General features: G+C 42.2%; 1 protein-coding gene across 2 annotated transcripts in view; it reads right to left on the minus strand.

Moving 5' to 3' along the window:
- The window catches only part of LANCL1 (LanC like glutathione S-transferase 1), a 44,391-nt gene that overhangs the window by 3,780 nt on the left and 16,672 nt on the right, over nucleotides 1-23,939 (minus strand). For both annotated transcript variants that reach the window (XM_070619829.1, XM_070619831.1), the window contains 6 exons: nucleotides 13,566-13,773; nucleotides 5,590-5,725; nucleotides 4,885-5,031; nucleotides 2,434-2,616; nucleotides 513-689; nucleotides 14-86 (listed from right to left, as the gene is read on the minus strand). In XM_070619829.1, coding sequence (XP_070475930.1) covers nucleotides 14-86; nucleotides 513-689; nucleotides 2,434-2,616; nucleotides 4,885-5,031; nucleotides 5,590-5,725; nucleotides 13,566-13,773 — 924 coding nt within the window. The remainder of the gene's footprint in view (nucleotides 1-13; nucleotides 87-512; nucleotides 690-2,433; nucleotides 2,617-4,884; nucleotides 5,032-5,589; nucleotides 5,726-13,565; nucleotides 13,774-23,939) is intronic.

Here is a 23,939-nt window from a genome sequence, read left to right on the forward strand (position 1 = left end):
GCGTGAAAAGTACCTTCAAAGAGGGAGAAGGGGGTGTCTGGTGTTCTGCATCCATGTTCTCCGTAATCCAAGCACCACTCAGCGAACTGGAAATGAGACCTGGTTAAAGTGCTGCAGTGACTGCTTCCAGAGACCCCCGCAAGTTGACAGAGCTTGTCTCTAAGAACTATTCTGAAAAGTCAGAACCTATCTTCAAGGCAGAGAAAAGGGGTTAATGCAGAGAAACAGATGGTCTGAAAGAGAGTACGAAGTGTGGGAGGAATTTAAGGAGCTGTGGAGCCACCCATCTCCAAGGTTATCAAAGAAGGAACAAAACTACCCTACATCTTTCTTTTCCCCCATAAATGCTGTCGAGTAGAATTATGTTCTTTTAGAAGAAAGCTAAGTCAATGGAATGGTTTTTGCAGGTTTTCCTTAAATAACCGGCTTTGCTGTAACTCAAGATTTAACAAACAAACGAACTAAATCGTGCTCCCGGGAGGCGTGCTTCCCTGCCGGCATGCAGCCCCTACCTTGCAGGCCCTGTACAGGTACTTCCTGTCCTGTGTGAGGTTGAACAGCGCCAGGAAGGCATAGGCATTGCCCGCGGCGCCGTGGCACAGCCCGTAGCCCTTCTTCAGCAGCCCGTACTGCCAGATCAGGTCAGCGCTCTGCCGGGCGTCGGTGAGATAGCGCTCCTCTCTGAACACCTGTGGCAAGGGACACGTGGCCTTACAAGGCACCTGAAAGACCCTGTACTGACATCCCTTCCTGATGGGAAGGAGGGAGAGAGCAGGGGCCTAGCAGGAAAGGGCAAGGGCTTCAGAGCCAGACAGAAGCGGTATTCTGGTGGGCACAAATTACAACCATTCACTGGCTTTGCTTTTTTGTTTTTTTAAATAACAGGGCATGACCTTGTCTGCACGGTTTGAGTTTTATGTGTCTGTGCATTTGTGTACACGGGAGTTATTGGTGAAGCAGCACTATTTTCTTCAACTTGCTGTTACGAGTAGTCTCTTTCCAAAGAATATGTACTGCCTTCTTTGGGAACAGGGAGGCCCTTTACCACTGGAAGTTTCTCTACGTACTGGAGGAGAAGCTGTGTAGGATTGGTTATAAAACCTGGTTTGATTATAAAACACCTTACTTTGCCAGAAAAGCAGATATACCCTTACAATTTTCTGCAGCTTCCTAACCTTGATCAAAGACATGAGAAATAATCTGAGTAGACATTTTTAATATCTCATTGCAAACCAAGTGTCCTTAAAAGTAGAATATGGCAGTTTAAAAAATTTTTCCATTATATCTAATTTTCTGAAAGTAAAATTTGCTATACTAAAAGCTTGTTTAGACTATGAGATGCCAGTGCCTATTTATAGTCTATAGATTTGTAATTTGTAGATGTGGCACCAAAGGACACAGATATCTTGGTTTACTTCTTTTTTTTCCCCTCAAAACCCTTCTGTTCTTTGACTATGGCTCTGCCATAGCACGCTTTTTAGAAGTGATATTTTCATTTTTTTATGATCGTAAAATATACACAAAAGTTACCATTTTAATCATTTAAAGTGTACAATTTAGTGGCACTAATTACATTCACAAGGTTGTATAACCATCACCACTATTTCCAAAACTTTTCCATCATCCCAAACAGAAACTCTGTACCCATTAAGTGATAATTCCCCATTCCCCTGCCCCCAGCACCAGCCCCTGGTAGCTTCGATTCTACTTTCAGGTCTCCATGAATTCGCCTATTTTAGATACTTTATATTCACCATCACATAAGTAGAATCGTAGAGTATTGGTCCTTTTGTGCTTGGTTTATTTCACTCAGCATGTTTTCAAGGTTCATGCACGTTGTAGTATGGAGCAGAGTTCATTCCTTTTTATGGCTGAACAATATTCCATTGTACACATACACTACATTTGGTCTATCCATTCACCTGCTGACGGACACCTGGACTGTTTTCACCTTTTGGCTGTTGTGAATAACGCTGCTATGGAACATTGGTGTATAAGCATCTGTTTGAATCCTTCTTCTAAATTCTTCTGGGTATATACCTAGGAGTGGAATTGCTGGATCATACGTTAATTCTGTGTTTAATGTTTTGAGGAAGTGCCAAACTGTGTTCTACAGCAGCTGTCCCATTTTACATTCCCACCAGCAATGCACCAGGAGGCTTCTTTCTCTTTTTAATTGGCTCTGCCACTGATGCTAAAATCTTGGCTACTCTACCTGTCAGTGAAGCAGCCTCCTGTTCTATGAAATAATGTCTGCTGTGGTATGCTAGATACCATGAGAATGAATTATAATCCATTTAGCAAAGTGATCTTAGGTCCAACAGGTGATTTATCTATTCCTCCTTTAAGGATCACATATAAGACTAATTTTAAATTACACAACTTTATATTGTGTTTTCTAGTTTATTTCTAAACAGAGAAAATTCACAGTACCTTCCAGGCCTGGATGAGCATGTAGATTACCCCAGGGGCACCGTGGCACCAGTGGACTAGCAGATCTCGAGTGTCGTCCACACATGGCGGGTAATTGCCAGAAGGGAATTTCAGCTGGCAGACATAGTCTACACTGGGCTTGACCAAACTATGTAACTTCGCATGGCTCACCTGAAGGCTGGGCTAAATAAGAGAAAGGGAATTATTAGTTCTGCTGAAGCATTCGGACCTTCCTAAGCCTCAGGGATGAGTCTTAAGCCAGAAAGAACATGACCAAAAGGAACTGAAAGTCATTAAGAGGTTCTGGATTCCACCCAATTTTTTCACCTAATGGAACAAACTAAAATGAGCTTCCCAGTTAACACTTGGAGCCTTATGGATATATTATTTTTCAATATTTATTCTTATCTACATACATATAAATAATTTTCCTAAGTCAATGCTTAAGAATACAAGTGTAAGAGAAGTTTCCTAAGGTTTTAATACCTTAATCGTACCTGAAAGGCCACAAAGAGATGCATTCAACAAACCAAGAACAACTTTCATTATGACACTTAGAGAAGCGGCAGATGTATTTCCAATAGAAGAGAACACTCTCCAGGAGACCTGGAACCCAGACCCCACACTGCTGTGTGACTAGATCAAGCCTTTCTTCAGAGGATTTGGGACTGATATTTATGCAGGATTATTTTGATACAATGTACAGATTTACAGGACATGCTGACAAAGGGTATATCAGCCTCCGTTTTTGATACAACTTTTAGTTTCTCCTTTTGGTCCTGTTCTTAATTCAATTTACTGCTCACTTCTTTAAACACCAAATTTGAAGTGCTGTCTTTGTCAGGCAGGGGGTGGGCATAAGGGGTGGGGATGGGCAGTGGTGTGAAGCACAGGCAGGAGGCGGCTGGGCAGGGAACATGGTGATAAGAACAAGAGGGTTCCACAGACACTAAAAGTGCACCAAGTTATCCAGGGCACATGGAGATTTCAGCCTACCCAAAGAATACTCTTCAAGATCTGTTTAAAATGCTAGAGTGGAATGAGTGGATTTTCCTCAAACTTGCAGGAATTATCCAAATGGGGTAAAAATAACGTTTTGTTTTATGTTGATAACTAGGCAGCTACCAGAATGGACTTTTAGGATTAAAAATTAAATCATTTCAAATAGATAAGCATCCGCCAATGGAAACAGTACTTTGGATTCCAGACTTCTTACTACAGCCAACAGGAGCAGGGGGCGCCTCCTGATGGCCCACCTCAATGGAAGGCCGTGGGCCGCCCAGCTGCTGGCATGCACCACTCCAGCTCACCTTGAAACCAGAAGACACGGACTCTCCTTCCTTAAAACTTTTAAGAATTTCTATTTACTTCTGGAAATAGCCAAGAAAGAGATGTGCCGGAAAAATACAGGAATTTAAGTCTGAATTGTTAAAATCCCTAATTATAAAACTCTCAATTGAGAAGTACAGAATAAAGACAACAGTTGGTCTCTTACTACCACTAACACTCAAAGAGTGACTTTGCATTCAAAAGCAGTAATAGCCTTGAGTTTGTCAGCTTCACTGTCTTTTTAGTTATAGGGAGAGGGTAGGTCTGACACTGATGTTTGCATTATTACAGTCAGCTCCTCAATCAGCTGGTAGTACGTATATCCCAGCACTGATGCTGAACACATTCACACAACACTTTTCTTTATGCCACACTGTACTCTGGGAAGGTGAGGGGGGCACCTTCACTGCCATTAAAAATCAATTTTCTTTTGCCACAAATTCTTATTATTCAAAAGTGTCAATTTCTCTTTAAAGATTGCTAAATAAGCCCCCAGAAACAAGGCTTTCATGAGAAGTCCTCTTCTGCCCCCCTTCCAGGTCATGCTTGCTGCAGTAAATTCTATTTGTCCTCAGTGTATTCGACTTTGGCTCATGTCCCCCAGCAACAGTAGATACAAAGAAGTGATGGGATATGCAGCTGGTTTTCAGGTAAGTTACACAAAATCCACAGAAAAGGCTTCTTAACTCTGTTCTCTAAGGGAGCCCTAGGCAACAAATGCTCACTTGCTTTCTACTGATTTTGTTCATACTCCTGGAATTTGTTTCAATGGGTTGTGCCTTATAATGTGGGATAATATTCTTAATTCAAGGCATTTGCTGAAAGAGCAGAGCAGAAGGTCCTTCATACAGAAATACAGTAGACACTAGTCACATAAGTGGCACTTGGTAGCAAGTGTGGTCACTCAAAGATCAAAGAGCATCTCGGAGCACAGGGCCTTTTATGTTTATACATCTCAGACTGCACCTTGGCAAACACCACCCTTGTCTGTCTACGCCAGGCAATTACAGGGAGAGCGATACAGAAGTCGACAGAATGAAGAAACAGCTGGAGCTCCTGTCCCCTCACCCTAACAGCACAGCAGGAAGCACACTTTAAAGTCTCACCACTATGGCCCCTTACCTGCATCAGAAAGTAGTAAATTCCTGCCAGGCCGTGAGCAGCCCCCACGTAATATTCTTGGTACCATTCATACATCAGTGGAGTCTTTGCTGTGAAATTTCTCTTTCTAGCTAGGTTTTCTCCAGAGGTTAAGACTGTTTCACAAATCTACAGGGAGAAAATCGATCAAAATAACGTGAGAATTAGAATAAAAGCCTTCCCAGTGGAGGTAAGGAACTTTTTGCTAAGAGGTACTGGAGAACATGGCGAATCAGACGCCGTCTCACGGCCACGGATGGCACAGTCTAATTCTGCACTCAGAGAAGCGGAGGTGACTATATTCTGCCTGAAAGAGGGAGGATGTGGAGGAACTTAAACTCTTTTCATTAGAGTTTGAAGAATTCACTTGTCAAAGGAAAGCATAAATTCCTTCAGGCGCCAAAGAAGACAGCAGCACCTGGGAGGTGAAATCCGGCCCTTGTCTCCTTCGGGAAGGGCTCCACACTCTCAGACGAGCAGATTGCACTCCTGACTCCCAGTAACTCTCTCCAGTGCTTCTGACAGCACTGGGCGTGAAGCTGCTGGGCTCTGATCATGCCTGACCTTCAGAGGTCAAGTACACCTTCCAGCTACCTGGGACGTGCTAACTAGAGAACAAAACCAGTGGTTTAGGCAGATACTAAGCAGGATCCTAAAAAGACTCCAAAAAGCACAAAAACATGGTACCTGCTGAATGTGGCTTTGAGGAATCTTTTCCACTCCAAAGTGCTTATTCACAAAGAGAAGAGCATAGATGTAGCCCATCCGTCCATAGAGCATTTCATTTGGAGCATGGGAATCAAGCTTATTTAGGTGAATTAGCCTGGGAATAAAAAGACATGCCTAAGATAATTTGAAAAGGATTGGAAAGTGGTATATACTTAAAAATGGTACATTTAAAAAATATGCACACACAAGTATATATATATTATTATATATTTTAAATATTTTTATTATATAAAATATAAATATTTTAATATTTTTATACATTATACATTATTTATATTATCATATATTTAATATTAAGCAGGTTGGGCAAGACCACAAAGGGTAGCCAGGGTTCAAAGATTAACCCTTAACTAAATTTCTTTTCTTCAGTTCACAGTGGAACTGACAAACAAGAAATTCAAAGAATAAAAGAATTCATGTGTAAGGCTGAGGTCACCTGGTACTTCCCTAGTTCCTCATGGAGGCATGCCCAACTAGCAGCTGGGGTCAGAGAAGCTAAGAACTTCTGCCTCTTAACGCATGTAGCCTGGAAAAAGGACCAAGTCCACACTCAAAGGGCCATCTGTTTCCACCAAATGAACTGCCTGCAGCAACCCAGTTATCTCCTTCTTTGGTTGATTTTTTTTTCTTCTTCTCCCCAAAGCCCAAGCCCCCATGGTTGTATATTCGAGCTGTGAGTGCCTCTGGTTGTGCTATGTGGGACGCCACCTTAGCATGGCTTGATGAGACGTACCATGTCTGCGCCCAGGATCCAAACCAGTGAAACCCCGGGCCACCGAAGTGGAGTGGGTGAACTTAACCACTCGGCCACGGGGTGGCCCCCTGGGTGACTTCTTAATGTGTCTGCACAGCAGCCTGATCTACCACAGTCAATAATACATGAAAATGGCACAAAGGTGTCAGTTTCTCTTGTCTCCCCAGCCTCCCAGGTTCTAGTCCTTTCCAGAAATAACCATGGTTACCAATTTCTTACATACTCCTAGAATTATTTTATGTACATATAAGCACGTATCCATATTTATAAAAACGTTCTGTGGCTTGCTATTTAACAATACATTTTGATGACCATTCCATATCAGCACATACAGAGTGGTCTCCTTCTTTATCATAGTTGCATAGGATTCCACTGGTACCATAATTTACTAGTTCCCTATTGAGATAATCAGTTCAGCTTCTCAATTGGTTTTTGGTTCCGGCTCCAGCTGAGATGGAGTGAGCACACTCTACCCTGCCACCCCCAGGAAATGCAGCTAAGGACCTGGAGAGAAGGCAGGACGCAGCTATCCGAGGACTGTGAAGAGCAAACAGTGGCAGGTGGAATGGGGAAGAACAGAATCGGAAGTACCACCCAACCAGTGGTGGTGAGTTCACATTTTTCTCTCTGGTACATCCCAAACCCGGACGCAGGCACTGAGGGGCTGGAGAGAGCCCCAGAGGAAGCCCTTTAGCTCTGTCTCAAGAAAGAACAGAAAGGGAACTCCTAATATCAGACAGAGCGGGTAAAACATCTCATTTTTCTTTATTTCCCTTTTTCCTTTCTCTGTTCTCTCATGCCCCAGGCCATAAGCAATCTCACGGTGGCAGCAGAAGCGAAGGCAACGGGAGCCCACAGGAGTGAACCTCTGAGGCAGGGACCCTTCCTCGTGGATCGGAGGAGCCATGGTCCAGGGGGGCAGGGAGATCCCTACTGCTTCCCTTCTCCTAGCCTCCCCAGCACTTGGCCCCACATGCAGGCACAGTCGTGGGGTACCCAAAGCCCAGATTTCTTTCCAGAAGACCAAAATGGGAGGCCCCAGGGAACCAGAAAGTACATAGACTTCAGAGAGGGAGATGAGCTCAGGAAAGTAGTCTGAACTCTGAGAATGGACCTTTTTTTCCTTTTTGGGGGGAGTCGGAGGGGAAGCAAATATGATAGGTAGGGAAAATGTCCCTAGTTTAGATTTTTATCACACGGAATTCTGAAAGCACATCTCAATTATCCCTAAATTATCCTATAAATTCAATGTGACACCACTTGCTAAAACAACTTAATTTTTGGTGAAACTCGACAAAATGATATTAGCATACTGAAAAGGTATGATGGAAGAGTAAGGGATTTGGGGAAAAGAGAAGTAATGAAAAGACATTAGCAATTACAGAGATTAAACTGCATGTTTGGTGTCATAAGCTACCTGATGGCACAGCTATTACCTGACTAAAGTTCTCTTGCTGTCTGTGGAAATTTATTTTTAAAGTAGGTAGGTACAGACAGTGCCTGTGCCTGCATCTCATCTAACTTTAGTCCATATACTAAGAAGGGTTAATAGGCACTTGAAGTGTCCAAGATCACACGCTGGGGTGACTGGTTGTATGTGAAGTACTCTCACCAGGAATCAACAGGCAGAGGTACTCGGCACCTCCAGTAACTTCAACAAAATCGACACCAGGGGGAGGATTTGTCCCTAGGTGCCGGAGGAATGTCAGGAAAGGGCTTGTCATTGGTGGGAGGAGTGGTGAAGATGACAGGAAGTTGGGGAGACGGTACAGGCTCTACCACGTTTGAGGAGTAAGATCTAAGAAGGGACCAAGGACAACGTGGCTTTCTCTGGACCACAAGAACAGGGCAGGGGACGGCTCTGCTTCACACCTAGCAAGATCTCCCGAGGGTGTTAGTGGGGAGAATTTTTGCCCGGTACCATCAAAGGTTTGTAACTTTTTAAAAACAAGTCCTTTCCTTACTCATCACACTACAGATGAGACAGAGGGTATTCATTTTCTGACCAGAAAGCCCCAACTACTGGCTCCAAAGCACTGTACATGTCAGGGTAGTCACTTAACTGGGTACACAACAGGCAACGCTCTCTCTTCGTGTACTGGTGCCAACTGTCTCTGTGTGAAGGAAGGGTGAATGTGGACGTGGTGTCAGTAGGGCACTAGAGCACCAGTGCTATTTCCCTCCCCCATCTCCTCAGCCAACTGCAGGCCAGTTTGAACAGAGACACCACACACATTCTCTCTTTCTGGGGAGTCAGAGACCCCTCCAAGAAACACATAAATGCTCTCTCCACACTGAACACAATTTGGGGGCTTCTATCTCTCCAGAAACCCTAAGACTCTCAGGGCTCCAAAGTTAAAAACCTCTACCTCAGGGAACACTGGTTTCTTTGGGTTTCAGTTTCTTCGTGTGAGGATTAGACTTTTGATGATCCCAGAGGCCCTTCTGGTCTCCAAAACTCAAAATTATGATTCTGGAAGACCATTACACTAACAACGCAGGAAAGGTAAGCTGGAATATGACACTGCAGTGGGTGACAACACAGACGCCGTGCAGAGAACCTGAGTGTCTGTGCTCTCTCAAAAGGGCCCTGACGTGAGGAAGGTTGGTAAAAAGCAGAACAAGTGGGTTTATTAACTCACTGATGACATCAAATAACTTCAGATTTCCTGAAATTGCACTGAAAAGACACACAGATTTTTCCTTTAAAAGGGAGGAGATTCACAGCTCCTGTTTTTTTCTGTTCTGCCATGAACTCCAGAAATCTGAAAAGTCAAAGCTGTGTCCACAATCAGCATATGTCCTATCATACATTCACAGTCTATATTTTTAATCTTAATAAGTCTGCTGGCTGTAAAGACTGTTGAAATGTCATAAAAATTCTTAAAAAGATATAAATTTAAAAAACACCTTTCTTACCAAAGTATCGGAAAAAAAAGAAATTTTAGTTTACTCTTCAGTGATTTATAACAAGCCAACATTATCATATATTAGTACTATTCCCCAGAGTACTTAGCACAATTGGCCCCGAGATGTCATGAGGAAAAGGGGTTGTCTCCATGATGAGTTGGGCAAATTCTGCTCCCTGGAGTCGGTGGTTTCCCTTCAGAGACGCTGAGGACTCTAAGCAGTGGGAAAGGTGCATATTTAACTCTAATTAGTGTTTCTCAATCTGTCTGAATACACAAATCCTGCTTTCATTTAACATTTATTAACAGTCTTCACATAGCAAACTACTGCTATTTGGCTGTGCACGTACTGACAAAGGTGGCCTTATACATCGAGCTCTGGGACCACTGTGAGTGACTCACTGAATGGGACTTCGGTGAGCCGGTGAAGCAGCTGTATGGCTAAAGGCTTTAAACTGCCTATGTAAAAACCAAAGAGGTGGTTGCTGTGTTTCAAATTTAGACGGAACTGTTTTGTATTGGCTGGTCTTATATGCAAGTTAATTCTATGACAGGAGCACATGTTAATTAAACTTTTGGAGAAATCAACGTTTTGTTTCACCTGCCATTCTGATCAAGTTTAGTGACAGGTTTTATACGAAATACTTCCCAGCGTTGGAGTGGAATGTTGGTAGTTTTTTCCTCTAGATACACCAATAATACATTTTTTGTTTTTAAGTTGCACTATTTAATTTCTAACCTCTGACGGATGTAGCACAGGCATGTATAAAAAAAGGAATTTTGAAGTATATGCCAATCCAGGGAATGATTTAATAAAATGATTCACAGATCATTACATGTGGTGCAGAAGACTCCTTGGCCCTCCCCCCACCCTTCTGGTTCCACTTCCCAGTGGGAAAGTCAGTTACAGTAAGAAAATACGATTCTTTGGGGAAAAATTGGAGGAGAAGGGCGAATTTGCATATACATGCTTAAACAACAGGAGTATGGATGATTCCTTCTTTAAATACAACACAATCATATCTTAAAGTCTAGTTATTCTATAACATGGATGAACCTTAAGGATATTACGCTAAGTGAAAAAAGCCAGTCACAAAAAGACAAATGCTCTCTGAGCCCACCTATATGCGACACTTAGAGTCGTCAAAATCAGAGAGACAGAAAGCAGAGTGGCTGGTGCTAGGGCTGGGGAGGAGGGGCAATGGGGAATTACTGTTTCATGGGTACAGACTTCCAGTTTTACAAGAAGAAAAGAGCTATGGAGATGAGTGGTGGTGATGGTTACACATTATGAATGTATTTAATACCATTAAAATGTACACTTAAAAATGGTTAATGTGGTAAATTTTATGTAATGTGTATTTTATCATAATAAAAAAATTTTGAAAAAAAAAAGAACTAAGTGTAAATTCTAGAACTGAAAAATGCAACGTCTAAAATAAAAAAAGTGACTGGAGTGGCTTAACAGCAGAATGGATATAACAGAGGAAAGAGTGAATTTGAAAATCATCAATACTATCCAATCTTAAGAACAGAAAGAAAAAAAAAGATTGGAAAAAAAAAAATGAACAGTCTCAGAAACCAGTAGAACAATATCAAAAGGCCAAACACATGTGTAATTAAAATTCGAGAAGGAGGAAAAAGAGAGGATGGGGCAAAAAAAAAAAAAAATTTGGAAAAATATTCTAGATGTTGACAGGGGTTTGGATTACATTGATATATGCATTTGTCAAAACTCAACAAATATACACTTAAAACTTGGGTAGCTGTGTAAAGTTGACATCACAAGAAGAAAACTGTGAACAGATAGTGAACTCTAGTGAATGAAAGACATGCTTAAGTATTTAGAAGGAAGTATACTGATGTCTGCAATTCACTCGGAAATGCACCCTACCCCGAAAGGATAAGTACCAGAGAGAGGAGTAGACAGGTGAATAGATATGTGACTAAGCAAACAGAGTAAAATGTTAATGGCTGAATCTATGTGGGTAGATATACAGTTATTCACTATTCTTTCAACATTTCTGTATGTTTGAAATTTTTTATAATAAAATTTTGAGGGGAAAAAACCTCTAGTAATTAGAATTTTAGGCCAAAAGCCTGTTAATCAAATACACACCACTGCACACTGTAAGATTAACCAAGGGATCTTCAACAAACGAAATCAGAGATGATAATGCTATTCTAACAGTAATACATAAGAAAGAGGAGAGGGAATCAAAATGATGGTCAACTCCGGGAGAATCATTGATTTAAAATGCTGCTGGACCCAATTAAGAAATGAACTAAAGACCTTAACAGACACCTGGCCAAAGAAGATATACACACGGCAAGGAAGTATATGAAAAGATGTCCCCCATCATATGTCATCAGGGAAATGCAAATTAAAACAACGAGATACCACTAGACGTCTATTAGGATGGCAAAAATCCGACAACACCAAATGCTGACAAGGATGTGGCTGCAAAGGAACTCTCTTCACTGCTGGTGGGAATGTAATATGGTACAGCCACTGTGGAAGTTTTTGACAAAACTAAACATACTCTTACCTTCAATCCAGCAATCACACTCCTTGGTATTTACCGAAAGGAGTTGGAAACATGTCCACACAAAACCCTGCACATGGATGTTTCTAGCAGCTTTATTCATAATTACCAAAACTTGGAAGCAACCAGGATGTCCTTCAGTAGGTAAATGGACCAATAAACTGTGTAGATCCAGACAATGGAACATTATTCAGCACTAAAAAGAAATCAATTATCAAGCCATGACAAGATATGGAGGAACCTTAAATGCATATTACTAAGTGAAAGAAGCCAATCTGAAAAGGCTACATACTGTGTGATTCCAATTATATGACATTCTCGGAAAGACAAACCTATGGAGACAGTAAAAGGATGAGCAGTCGCCAGGGCTTGAGGAGGAGGGGAGAGGGATTACTAGGCAGAGCACAGAGGATTTTTAGGGGAGAGAAACTACTCTGCACGATCCTAGAATGATGGATACGTGTCATTATACTTTTGCCCAAACCCACAGAGTGAACACCACCAAGGTAAACCATGGACTTTGGGTGATAATGATGTGTCCATGTAGGTTTGGAGATGGTAACAAGTGTTCACTCTGGTGGGGGATGGTGACAGTGGGCGAGACCATGCCTGTGTGGGGGCCGGGGGTTACGGGGAATTTCTGTACCTTCCTCTCAATTTGCTGTGAACTGAAAACTGCTCTGAAAAGCACAGTCTATGAAACACTGAAACCACCTTTGTGGGCACTGCGTCTCTGCGCGTCGCCACGCTGAGGCAGGCAGGGCGCATGGCGGCCGGATTTCTCAGTGGGATTCTCAGTGTCCAGGCAGCGCTGGGAAAACAGCAACACAGTCTACTGGTACAAAGGCTTAGTAATTCTTCATAATTCAAGCTGCCAGTGGCTGCCCTGATTTACAGGAACAATGGACACCTGGACTTGCGTGTCACTGGCCCAGAGACAAGCAGTTCTGAACCAGCCTGTGTTCCCTCAGCCCCTTGCAGGAAGCGCCCCACATCTCTTTGAATTACCGATCTTGGGTAGCCCTGGATTAGTAATCACATGATTAGGCTTCTGATCATTTTTATGACTAAACTGATGTTTGATCTGGAACATGTCAGTGTCATTTTATCTTGCAATAAAATGGGGATTGTAATGGATGTTCCTTAACTACAACATAGGAATAATGTGAGAATTGATCAAACGGCAGCAGTAAGGACTTATTACTGAGAGAAAAGTTTGTTGTTGTTAGTACTGCTGAGTCCATTCTGAGTCCCAGGCATTCTGTGTACAGCAGGCGGAACCCTGCCCGGTCTTTTTGCACCATCCTCTCACCTTCTGATGCTCTATAAGACAATGCTCTGCTGCTATCCATACACTTTTCGTGGCCAATTATTTCCGAAGTGGGTGACCAGGTCCTTCTTCCTAGTCTGTCTTAATCTGGAAGCTCTGCTGAAATCTATCCACCACGAGTGACCCTGCTGGTATTTGAAATACTGGTGGCAGAGCTTTCAGCATCACAGGAACATGAAGCTGCCACAGTATGACAACCGAGAGACGGGTGGTATGGCTCTCTGACTGGGAAAGGAACCTGGGCCGCAGTGGTGGGAGTGCCAAATCTTAGCCACTAGACCACCAGGGCTGGCTGAGAGAAAAGTGAATTCATTCAAATGTTCTTTTGCTAACACATGCAGAAGTAACGCATAATGGCATACAGATAATAAAACTCACAAAGGAAACACAATTACCGGGTGATGCAGTCTTCTGCCTGCTTCTCATTGTTCATCTTGTGATACACCACAGCAGCCACTGCCAGAGGGCCTGCATCCCCACAAAGGAAAGTGATGGAACGCTTGGACAAACAGTTCAGACCCTGCTTTACATAAGTGTGTGCCATCTGTAGGTAGCCAGGGTCCCCGAACACATCATAGAGATGTAGGTAAAGCACAGCAATGCCTGAAAAGCAAAAAGAAAATACTGTATAGCTGAGGAAAGGGCACTTGACTCTATCATTCTGCAGTGCTGCTGAGTCAAGAGTGTTGATTTTTGATAACCTGTAACAAATATGCAAATTATTTGGCAGTTCAGATGACCTTAGTTCTAGACTCAGCTTTATTATCAAGCAGCTCTAAGAACTGGACATACGCAAACGCTGTTCTCAGTTTCCCCATCATTACAACTCTAAATAACAGCAACTCTAAACCCAAGTTTATTATCAGTCCCGGTTGTGCTCTGGCTATTGTGCTAATGTATTCTTCTTGACAGTTTAATGATAGGTCATTAAACTATGATTCTAAATAGTCACCTATTTATTTAACAAAATAATTTATTAAATTAATAAGGAAGAAGAAATGTTTGTTTTTGTAAGCTAAAGAAATTAAAAGATTAGGGAATGAAAAATTCAATTTCTCTTTATATACAAAATAATTTTTCACATGAGAAGGCAGGGAGAGTAACAGAATCCCCTACACCAGTATTATTCCAGGGAGGGATTATACAAATAACTAAGTTATTTGAAATCTGAGAAAATAAATTCAACTCCTTATTGTTTTTCTCTGTTGAGGACCCAGCCACTTTAGGAACTATAGCGTAAAAGCTGCCAATGACTTTTGCTTTGGGCCTCACTCCATTGCTTCTTATCCCACCCTTAAAGCCTGCATCTGTAATTGAGGGTCGTCTGCATGTCCTCATTCCAAATGCCTGTCACAGTAGAAAGAGCCTTGCCTCTAGCCGATGGGTCTCATGGCAGACTCAAAGACGTGGAGGAGGGAGCCCGCCTGCAGCATTTCCAGAAACTCATTTCTCCCCTTAAAATACATTTTCCATCCCATTTACCACTTTTAGAAGATACAGAGCCTCTGTTTAAATCTAAATTAATAGAGCCAATCTCTTCACAGATTGCAATGCAGTACGAATGCAGTCTGCAAAATTACTTTTCACTGTACAAATTTAGATAGTTTGCTCATTTTGCATGGGTAATCTCCAAAGCTTTGTGCTACAGACAACTCAATTTCACACGTATATTAAGGCAAAATTTTCATTTCCTGCTGAAGTTAATAACGTTGTCTGTTCTTTCAAAGTGGCGTGGTGTTAGGAATTCCACCAGCTGACGATCAGATATAGCAACACTTAAGGGCTGCAGACACAAGTGTTCAAAACCACACATGTGGGTAAGAAAAAAGGTCTGCTTTTCACAAATGATCAATGTCAAGAGCTCTTCTAGAACTGAGTCCTTAACAGGCTTCCTCTCCAACCACACGAAGCAGCTGTAGGCACTCCACTTAAACTGTCACCCTCTCACTGTGCCCTCCTGTCCCATCGCTGCCGGCTCCCAGAGCCAGACAATGACAGGGCTGAGCCAAGAAGATACGACATGATCAAATACAAGCCCCATGACTGTTTTCCTATTCAGACCTTTGTCTCTCAATACCAACAACTCCTCTCAGCCCAAATATTTAACAAACAAAACCCACTAAGGTTTGCAATTGCAAGGTTTAATGCATTGCTTATGAAAAACACGTAATCAAGAAGTCTCACAATAGGTCAATTAGACGAAAAATTTTGCTTTTTTCTTTTTGATCAGCAGAGAATTATCTTTCTAACTTCTGGGATTCCACAACCTCAGGTTCTATTTCTCTCCTTCTTTTCGTTCTGGGCCTCAGTGTCCGCATATTCTGATTAAGCCACCTTCTGCAGGTGGCAGTTTATGGCGTCTGTCTTCCCCGTCACAACCACGCATGGAGGAGAAGGGTTTCCAGTGAGGGGAAATTATTATATATATTATATATTAGTCCAGGTCAGGGAAATAAGACAAAATGCATACGTCAAGGACATTTAAAGCCTCATCAATATTTTATACCCAGGTGCCCCAATTTAATAAGAGAAAATAGGGGAACTGCCTGTGGCCAAGTGTCTTGAACCCATCCTTATGATCCTCTAAACTTTGACAGTATTTGTGCACCTAACAACACCTTTGTTTAAAGACCGAGACTCAGAGTTGGCTGGCCAGGTGGGAACTACAAACAGAACTTCAAGGGCTCTGCAGGGAAACGCGCCCGGTCCTTATATACACCCACAGGCCTGGCCTCAGCCTGTGCTTTGAAAAACTCTTTTCAAATGTAATTTATCAAAACAAAAATGTTTTTCATGAAAAAAGTCAAACAGTACTGCAAGGCACGATATACAAAGCACAGTCCACTGCCCCACTCTATTCCTATCTCTTAGTGGCAATCACTGTCAATAATTTTAGCCATTTCCTCTAGTATTTGCCTCCATATTTCTAACAATATGCTATGTGCTCTCTCTTAATTTTTCCATATCAGATATTTTTGACTCACCTTCTATTTTGGAAGATGAGGATTTAGCTCTTGTGATAGACTGCAAAGTGGTCCCCAAAAGTGTATCTCCTTTCCCCTCAACAATAATGTCCTGGATTTTAGCTGGCACATGACTGCCTGTAACAGCCTCCTCTGCAGCTGGGTATGGCCATGTGACTGAGTTCTGACCAATGGGGCATAGTGGGCATAATGGGGGCAACTATGCAAAATGTTCTTGAAGGGAGGGGACTTGCCATTTCTTTCTCTTTCCCTTTTCCTCCTGGTGGCAATGCAGATATGAGAGCGTAGCTGAAGCAGCCATCTTAGATCATGAGGTGGCAGCTCTGTGATGAGGATGGTAAAGCATCAAGACCAAAGAAACTGAGATCCCAGAAGACTGTGAAGCTGCCACACCAGTTCCTGGATTGCCTACTTACCCGAGAGAGAAATTCTGTCCCGTTAAAGCCACTGTTATTTTAGGTGGTGTATTCCCACATGCCGATAAGCCTAATCCTAAAGACTACAGCTCTTCTCAAAGCGGGAGAGTTAGGCAGAAGCTAGATCACACAGGGTCTCATTAAGTTAGTTCAGGATTTTGGGTTTTTTATTTGAAAAGCACCATTTTAAGTACTGGAAGAGCATAATTAGATTTGTGCCTTTAAAAGTTCGCTGTAACTGAAAATGGATCAAAGACCTAAAGGTGAGACCTGAAACCATAGGGTTTCTAGAAGAAAATGTAGGCAGTACACTCTTTGACATCAGTATTAAAAGCATCTTTTCCGACACCATGTCTTCTTAGAGAAGGGAAACAATAGAAAGAATAAACAAATGGGACTTCATCAGACTAAAGAGCTTCTTCAAGGCAAATGAAAACAGGATTGAAACAAAACAACCCACTAACTGGGAAAAAATACTTGCAAGTCATATATCTGACAAAGGCTTAATATCCATAATACATAAAGAACTCTCACAACTCAACAGCAAAAAATCAAACAACCCAATCAAAAAATGGGCTGGAGACATGAACAGACATTTCTCCAAAGAAGATATACGGATGGCCAGTAGGCACATGAAAAGATGCTCATCATCGCTGATCATCAGGGAAATGCAAATCAAAACTACACTAAGAGAGGAGGAGGATCCAAGACGGCGCCGTGAGTAGTCCTCTTTGTCTCTCCCCCTTCGAGTCTACAATTATTTGGACACTCATCGCTTAACAAAGGATATCCAGACAGCATCTCAGGACGTCTGAGAGACCCATGCGACTATACATCAGAAGGCGGACGGACTTCCCTCCGGGAGGATGTGGAGATAGGTGAAAATTCTCCGACCCCGACCGAACAGCCTAGTACCTGCAAGTGGCTTTCTTCCAACGGACGCCGTTTCTTCCAACACACACCTAGGGCAGGAGCGAGCACACAACAGAGGAGCGACGGTGGAAACAGGTGACCAGAACCCTACCTAAACCCCCCGCAATTACTCCTAAATGCAGAGGGAAACTCTAGATTTACACACCTGAGCCCGCGGGAAGAGTCTCTCCCCGCCATTGGCAGGGAGATCCCGCCTAGTGTTCACGGCGCCCGGAGGGTCCCAGAGAGAATCACAGAGGGTACGGAGGCCCCCCGGCTGCCACTGCCTGCACGGTGGGGAAAGGGATTGCCGGAGATCTCAGAGAGGACTGGGGCTGGGTGAAGCTCCAGAGGCCAGCTCTGCGCCCCGGAGGGGAAGCTCCAGAGTTTCGCCTGGGCGGCAGCAGACAAAACTCTCTGTCTGCCATTAGTGGAGGGGCCATGCCCAGGATTCACAACTCCGGGAAAGTCCTGGAGAGAACCCCAGAGGGCGAGGTGACCCCCAGCTGCCGTTGCCCGCCCCGTGGGGTAAGGGATTGCCGGAGATCTCGGAGAGGACTGGGGCTAGGGGGAGCTCCAGGGGCCGGCCCTGTGGCCCGGAGGGGAAGCTCCAGAGTTCTGCCTGGGCAGCAGACAAAACTCTCTGTCTGCTATTAGCAGAGGGGCCATGCCCAGCATCCACAACACCGGGAGGGTCCTGGAGAGGAGAATATCAGGCAGGGCAGCAGCTGACCAGCTACCACTGAAATCAGGATCTCCGGCTATCCCCCAGACAGGGCAAAGGGCTCCCCGAGTTCCTGGGGAACAGGACTGGGGCTGGGTGGAGTTCCAGAGACCCAGTTCCGTAGCCTAGGGGGAAACCCTACAGGCTCACAGCAGCCTCAGGGAAAGCCTCTGCACAGCACTAGTAGAGAGCACCCATCCGGCAGCCCCAAGGCTCGAAGACCCCGGGACAAAAGTAGCATAGCTAGGTGAGCTAACCACAGACTGTAGAAGATGCCAATAGCTCTGCTGCGACCCATAGTGGACAAGTGAGATTTTGTGGGTGCCGACAGTGACGGAGCGGCAAATATAAGTGATCCTACCCCCGGCCGCTGGAAAAGCCCATAACACTGTTGCAGACCCCAAGGAGGGAGCACATCTAGGTGGGCTGCAACAGTAGGCACCAGCAGCCTGAAGCCCCCCCGTGACGGCCCCCATGGCAGAAGAGGGAATCCAAAGGACCACTGTGACAACGAGGAGGGGCCCAGGCCCAGTTAGCAACTGCGGATAGGGTTCCTGGTTGGTGCAGTATAATCAGCTGCTCCCCCACCACAGCAGCAGAAACAAGTGGAAGGAGCAACTAAACTCTATCTCTATGCGGAGGCACAAATCAACAACATCAAGCAATATGAAAAAATACATTAAATCTCCAGAACAGAAGGAAAATAACAAATACACAGAAAACAATCCCAAAGAAAATGAGATATATAACCTAAATGATGATGACTTCAAAACAGCCATCATTAAAATACTCAATGAGTTAAGAGAGAATTCAGATAGACAACTCAACGAGTTCAGGAGCTATGTCACAAAAGAGTTTGATACGATAAAGAAGAACCAAACAGAAATATTGGAAATGAAGAACACAATAGAGGAGATTAAGAAAAATCTAGATGCACTGAACAGTAGGGCCGATAATATGGAGGAAAGAATTAGCAATTTGGAAGATGGCAATATAGAAATGCTGCAGGCAGAGGAGGAGAGAGAAGTAAGACTAAAAAGAAATGAAGAAACTCTCCGAGAACTAGCAGACACAATTAGGAGATGCAACGTAAGGATTATAGGTATACCAGAGGGAGAAGAGAAGGATAAAGGGGCAGAAAGCCTATTCAAAGAAATAATGGCTGAGAACTTCCCAAATCTGGTGAGAGAGATGGATCTTCAGGTGACAGAAGCCAACAGATCTCCAAACTTTATCAATGCAAGAAGACCAACCACACAGCATATAGTAGTGAAGCTAGCAAAAGTCAACGACAAGGAGAAAATACTAAGGACAGCCAGGCAAAAGAAACTAACCTACAAAGGAACCCCCATCAGGCTATCAGCAGATTTCTCAGCAGAAACTTTACAGGCTAGAAGAGAGTGGAATGATATATTCAAAAATCTGAAGGACAAAAACCTACAGCCGAGAATTCTCTTCCCAGTGAAAATATCCTTCAAATATGATGGAGAAATAAAAACTTTCCCAGATAAACAAAAATTAAGGGAGTTCATTGCCACAAAACCTCCTCTTCAGGAAATCCTCAGGAAAACCCTCATTCCTGAAAAATCAAAAAAAGGAAAGGGGCTACAAAACCAAGAGCAGAGGAGATAAGTAGAAGGACAACAACAGAGAGTAGCAGCTCTTCATCAGAACAGATTAAACCATGGGACCAGAAACAAAGGAAATTGAAGAAAACCGGAAAACAAGACACAAAATGGTAGTGGTAGGCCCCCACATCTCAATAATCACTCTAAATGTAAATGGACTGAACTCCCCAATCAAAAGACACAGAGTGGCAGGATGGATCAAAGAACAAGACCCAACAATATGCTGCCTCCAGGAAACACACCTCAGCCCCAAAGACAAACACAGACTCAGAGTGAAGGGATGGAGAACAATACTCCAAGCTAACAATGAACAAAAGAAAGCAGGTGTCACTATACTAATATCAGACAAGGTAGACTTCAAAGCAAAACAAATAAAGAAAGACAAAGAGGGACAGTATATAATGATAAAAGGGACTCTCCACCAAGAAGTCATAACACTTATAAATATATACGCACCCAACACAGGAACACCAAAATTTGTAAAGCAACTCTTAATAGAACTAAAAGAAGACATCAACAACAATACAATAATAGTAGGGGACCTCAACACACCATTAACACCAATGGACAGAACATCCAGACAGAAAATCAACAAGGAAATAATAGAATTAAATGAAAAATTAGACCAGATGGACTTAATAGATATATATAGAACACTTCATCCAAAAACAGCAGGTCACACATTCTTCTCAAGTGCACATGGAACATTCTCAAGGATTGACCATATTTTGGGAAACAAAGCAAACATCAATAAATACAAGAGAGTTGAAATAATATCAAGCATCTTTTCTGATCATAACGCTATGAAACTAGAAATCAACTACAAGAAAAAAGCAGAGAAAGGTGCAAAAATGTGGAGACTAAACAACACGCTTCTGAACAAACAATGGATCATTGAAGAAATTAAAGAAGAAATCAAATATTATCTGGAGACAAATGAAAATGAGAACACGACATACCAAATCATTTGGGATGCAGCAAAAGCAGTCCTAAGAGGGAAATTCATCGCAATACAGGCTCACCTCACTAAACAAGAAAAAGCTCACATAAGCAACCTCAAACGACACCTAACAGAACTAGAAAAAGAAGAACAAACAAAGCCAAAAGTCAGTAGAAGGAGGAAAATAATAAAAATAAGAGCAGAAATACACGATATTGAAAAAAAAAAGACAACAGAAAGGATCAATGAAACAAAGAGTTGGTTCTTCGAAAAAATTAACAAAATCGACAAACCTTTGGCCAGACTCACCAAGAAAAGAAGAGAGAAATCGCAAATAAATAAAATTAGGAATGAGAGAGGAGAAATCACAACAGATACCAATGAAATAGAAGGGATCATAAGAGAATACTATGAAAAACTATATGCCAACAAATTGAACAACCTGGAAGAAATGGACAAATTCCTAGACTCCTACAATCTCCCCAAACTGAATCAGGAAGAAATGGAGAATCTGAATAGGCCAATCACAAGTAAGGAAATAGAAACGGTAATCAAAAACCTCCCCAAAAATAAGAGTCCAGGACCAGATGGCTTCTCTGGAGAATTCTACCAAACATTCAAAGAAGACTTAATACCTATTCTTCTCAAACTGTTTCAGAAAATTGAGAAAGATGGAGTACTCCCTAACACATTCTATGAAGCCAACATCACTCTGGTCCCCAAACCTGACAAGGACAACACAAAGAAGGAGAACTACAGGCCGATATCACTGATGAACATAGATGCAAAAATCCTCAACAAAATTTTGGCAAACCGAATACAGCAACACATCAAAAAGATTATACACCATGCTCAAGTGGGATTTATACCAGGGACGCAGGGATGGTTCAACATCCGCAAGTCAATCAACATGATACACTACATTAACAAAACGAAAAACAAAAACCACATGATCATCTCAATAGATGCAGAGAAAGCATTCGACAAGATCCAACACCCATTTATGATAAAAACCCTCAATAAAATGGGTATAGAAGGAAAGTACCTCAACATAATAAAGGCCATATATGACAGACCCACAGCCAACATCATACTCAATGGACAAAAACTGAAAGCCATCCCTCTGAGGACAGGAACAAGACAAGGGTGCCCACTTTCACCACTCCTATTCAACATAGTACTGGAGGTGTTGGCCAGAGCAATTCGGCAGGAAAAAGAAATAAAAGGAATCCAAATAGGTAACGAAGAAGTAAAACTCTCGCTGTTTGCAGACGACATGATCTTATATATAGAAAACCCCAAAGAATCCATAGAAAAACTATTAGAAATAATCAACAACTACAGCAAAGTAGCAGGGTATAAAATCAACATACATAAATCAGTAGCATTTCTATACAGTAACAATGAACTAACAGAAAAAGAACTCAAGAACTCAATCCCATTCACAATCACAACAAAAAGAATAAAATACCTTGGGATAAACTTAACCAAGGAAGTGAAGGATCTATACAATGAAAACTACAAGACTTTCTTGAAAGAAATTGATGACGACATAAAGAGATGGAAAGACATTCCATGCACATGGATTGGAAGAGTAAACATAGTTAAAATGTCCATACTACCTAAAGCAATATACAGATTCAATGCTATCCCAATCAGAATCCCAAGAACATTCTTCACAGAAATTGAACAAAGAATCCTAAAATTCATATGGGGCAACAAAAGACCACAAATTGCTAAAGCAATCCTGAGCAAGAACAACAAAGCCGGCGGAATCACAATCCCCGATTTCAAAACATACTACAAAGCTACAGTGATCAAAACAGCATGGTACTGGTACAAAAACAGGTCCACAGATCAATGGAACAGAATTGAAAGCCCAGAGATAAAACCACACATCTATGGACAGCTAATCTTCAACAAAGGAGCAGAGGGCCTACAATGGAGAAAAAAAAGTCTCTTCAACAAATGGTGCTGGGAAAACTGGACAGCCACATGCAAAAGATTGAAAATTGACCATTCTTTTTCACCACACACCAAAATAAACTCAAAATGGATCAAAGACCTAAAGATTAGGCCTGAAACAATAAGTCTTCTGGAAGAGAATATAGGCAGTACACTCTTTGACATCAGTTTCAAAAGAATCTTTTTGGACACTATAACTCCTCAGTTGAGGGAAACAATAGAAAGAATAAACAAATGGGACTTCATCAGACTAAAGAGCTTCTTTAAGGCAAGGGAAAACAGGATTGAAACAAAAAAACAGCTCACTAATTGGGAAAAAATATTTACAAGCCACTTATCCGACAAAGGGTTAATCTCCATAATATACAAAGAACTCACATGGCTTAACAACAAAAAAACAAACAACCCGATCAAAAAATGGGCAGAGGACATGAATAGACATTTCTCAAAAGAAGATATGAATATGGCCAATAGACACATGAAAAGATGTTCATCATCGCTAAACATCAGGGAAATGCAAATCAAAACTACACTAAGATATCACCTTACACCCGTTAGATTGGCAAAAACATCCAAAACCAAGAGCGACAAATGTTGGAGAGGTTGTGGAGAAAAAGGAACCCTCATACACTGTTGGTGGGAATGCAAACTGGTACAGCCACTATGGAAAACAGTATGGAGATTTCTCAAAAAGTTAAAAATAGAAATACCCTATGACCCAGCCATCCCATTACTGGGTATCTATCCTAAGAACCTGAAATCAGAAATCCCAAGAGTCCCTTGCACCCCTATGTTCATCGCAGCATTATTTACAATAGCCAAGACATGGAACCAACCTACATGCCCAGAAACTGATGATTGGATAAAGAAGATATGGTATATATACACAATGGAATACCACTCAGTCATAAAAAAAGACAAAATTGGCCCATTCACAGCAACGTGGATGGACCTCGAGGGTATTATGTTAAGCGAAATAAGCCAGTCAGAGAAAGACGAACTCTATATGACTCCACTCATAGGTGGAAGTTAGTATATTGACAAGGAGATCTGATTGGTGGTTACCAGGGAAAAGGGGGGGTGGGGGGAGGGCACAAAGGGGGAGGTGGTGTACCCACAACATGACTAACAAAAATGTACAACTGAAATCTCACAAGGTTGTAATCTATCATAACATTAATTTAAAAAAAAAAAACTACA

This window comes from Equus przewalskii, chromosome 5 (genome assembly GCF_037783145.1).
Source record: "Equus przewalskii isolate Varuska chromosome 5, EquPr2, whole genome shotgun sequence".
NCBI lineage: Eukaryota > Metazoa > Chordata > Mammalia > Perissodactyla > Equidae > Equus > Equus przewalskii.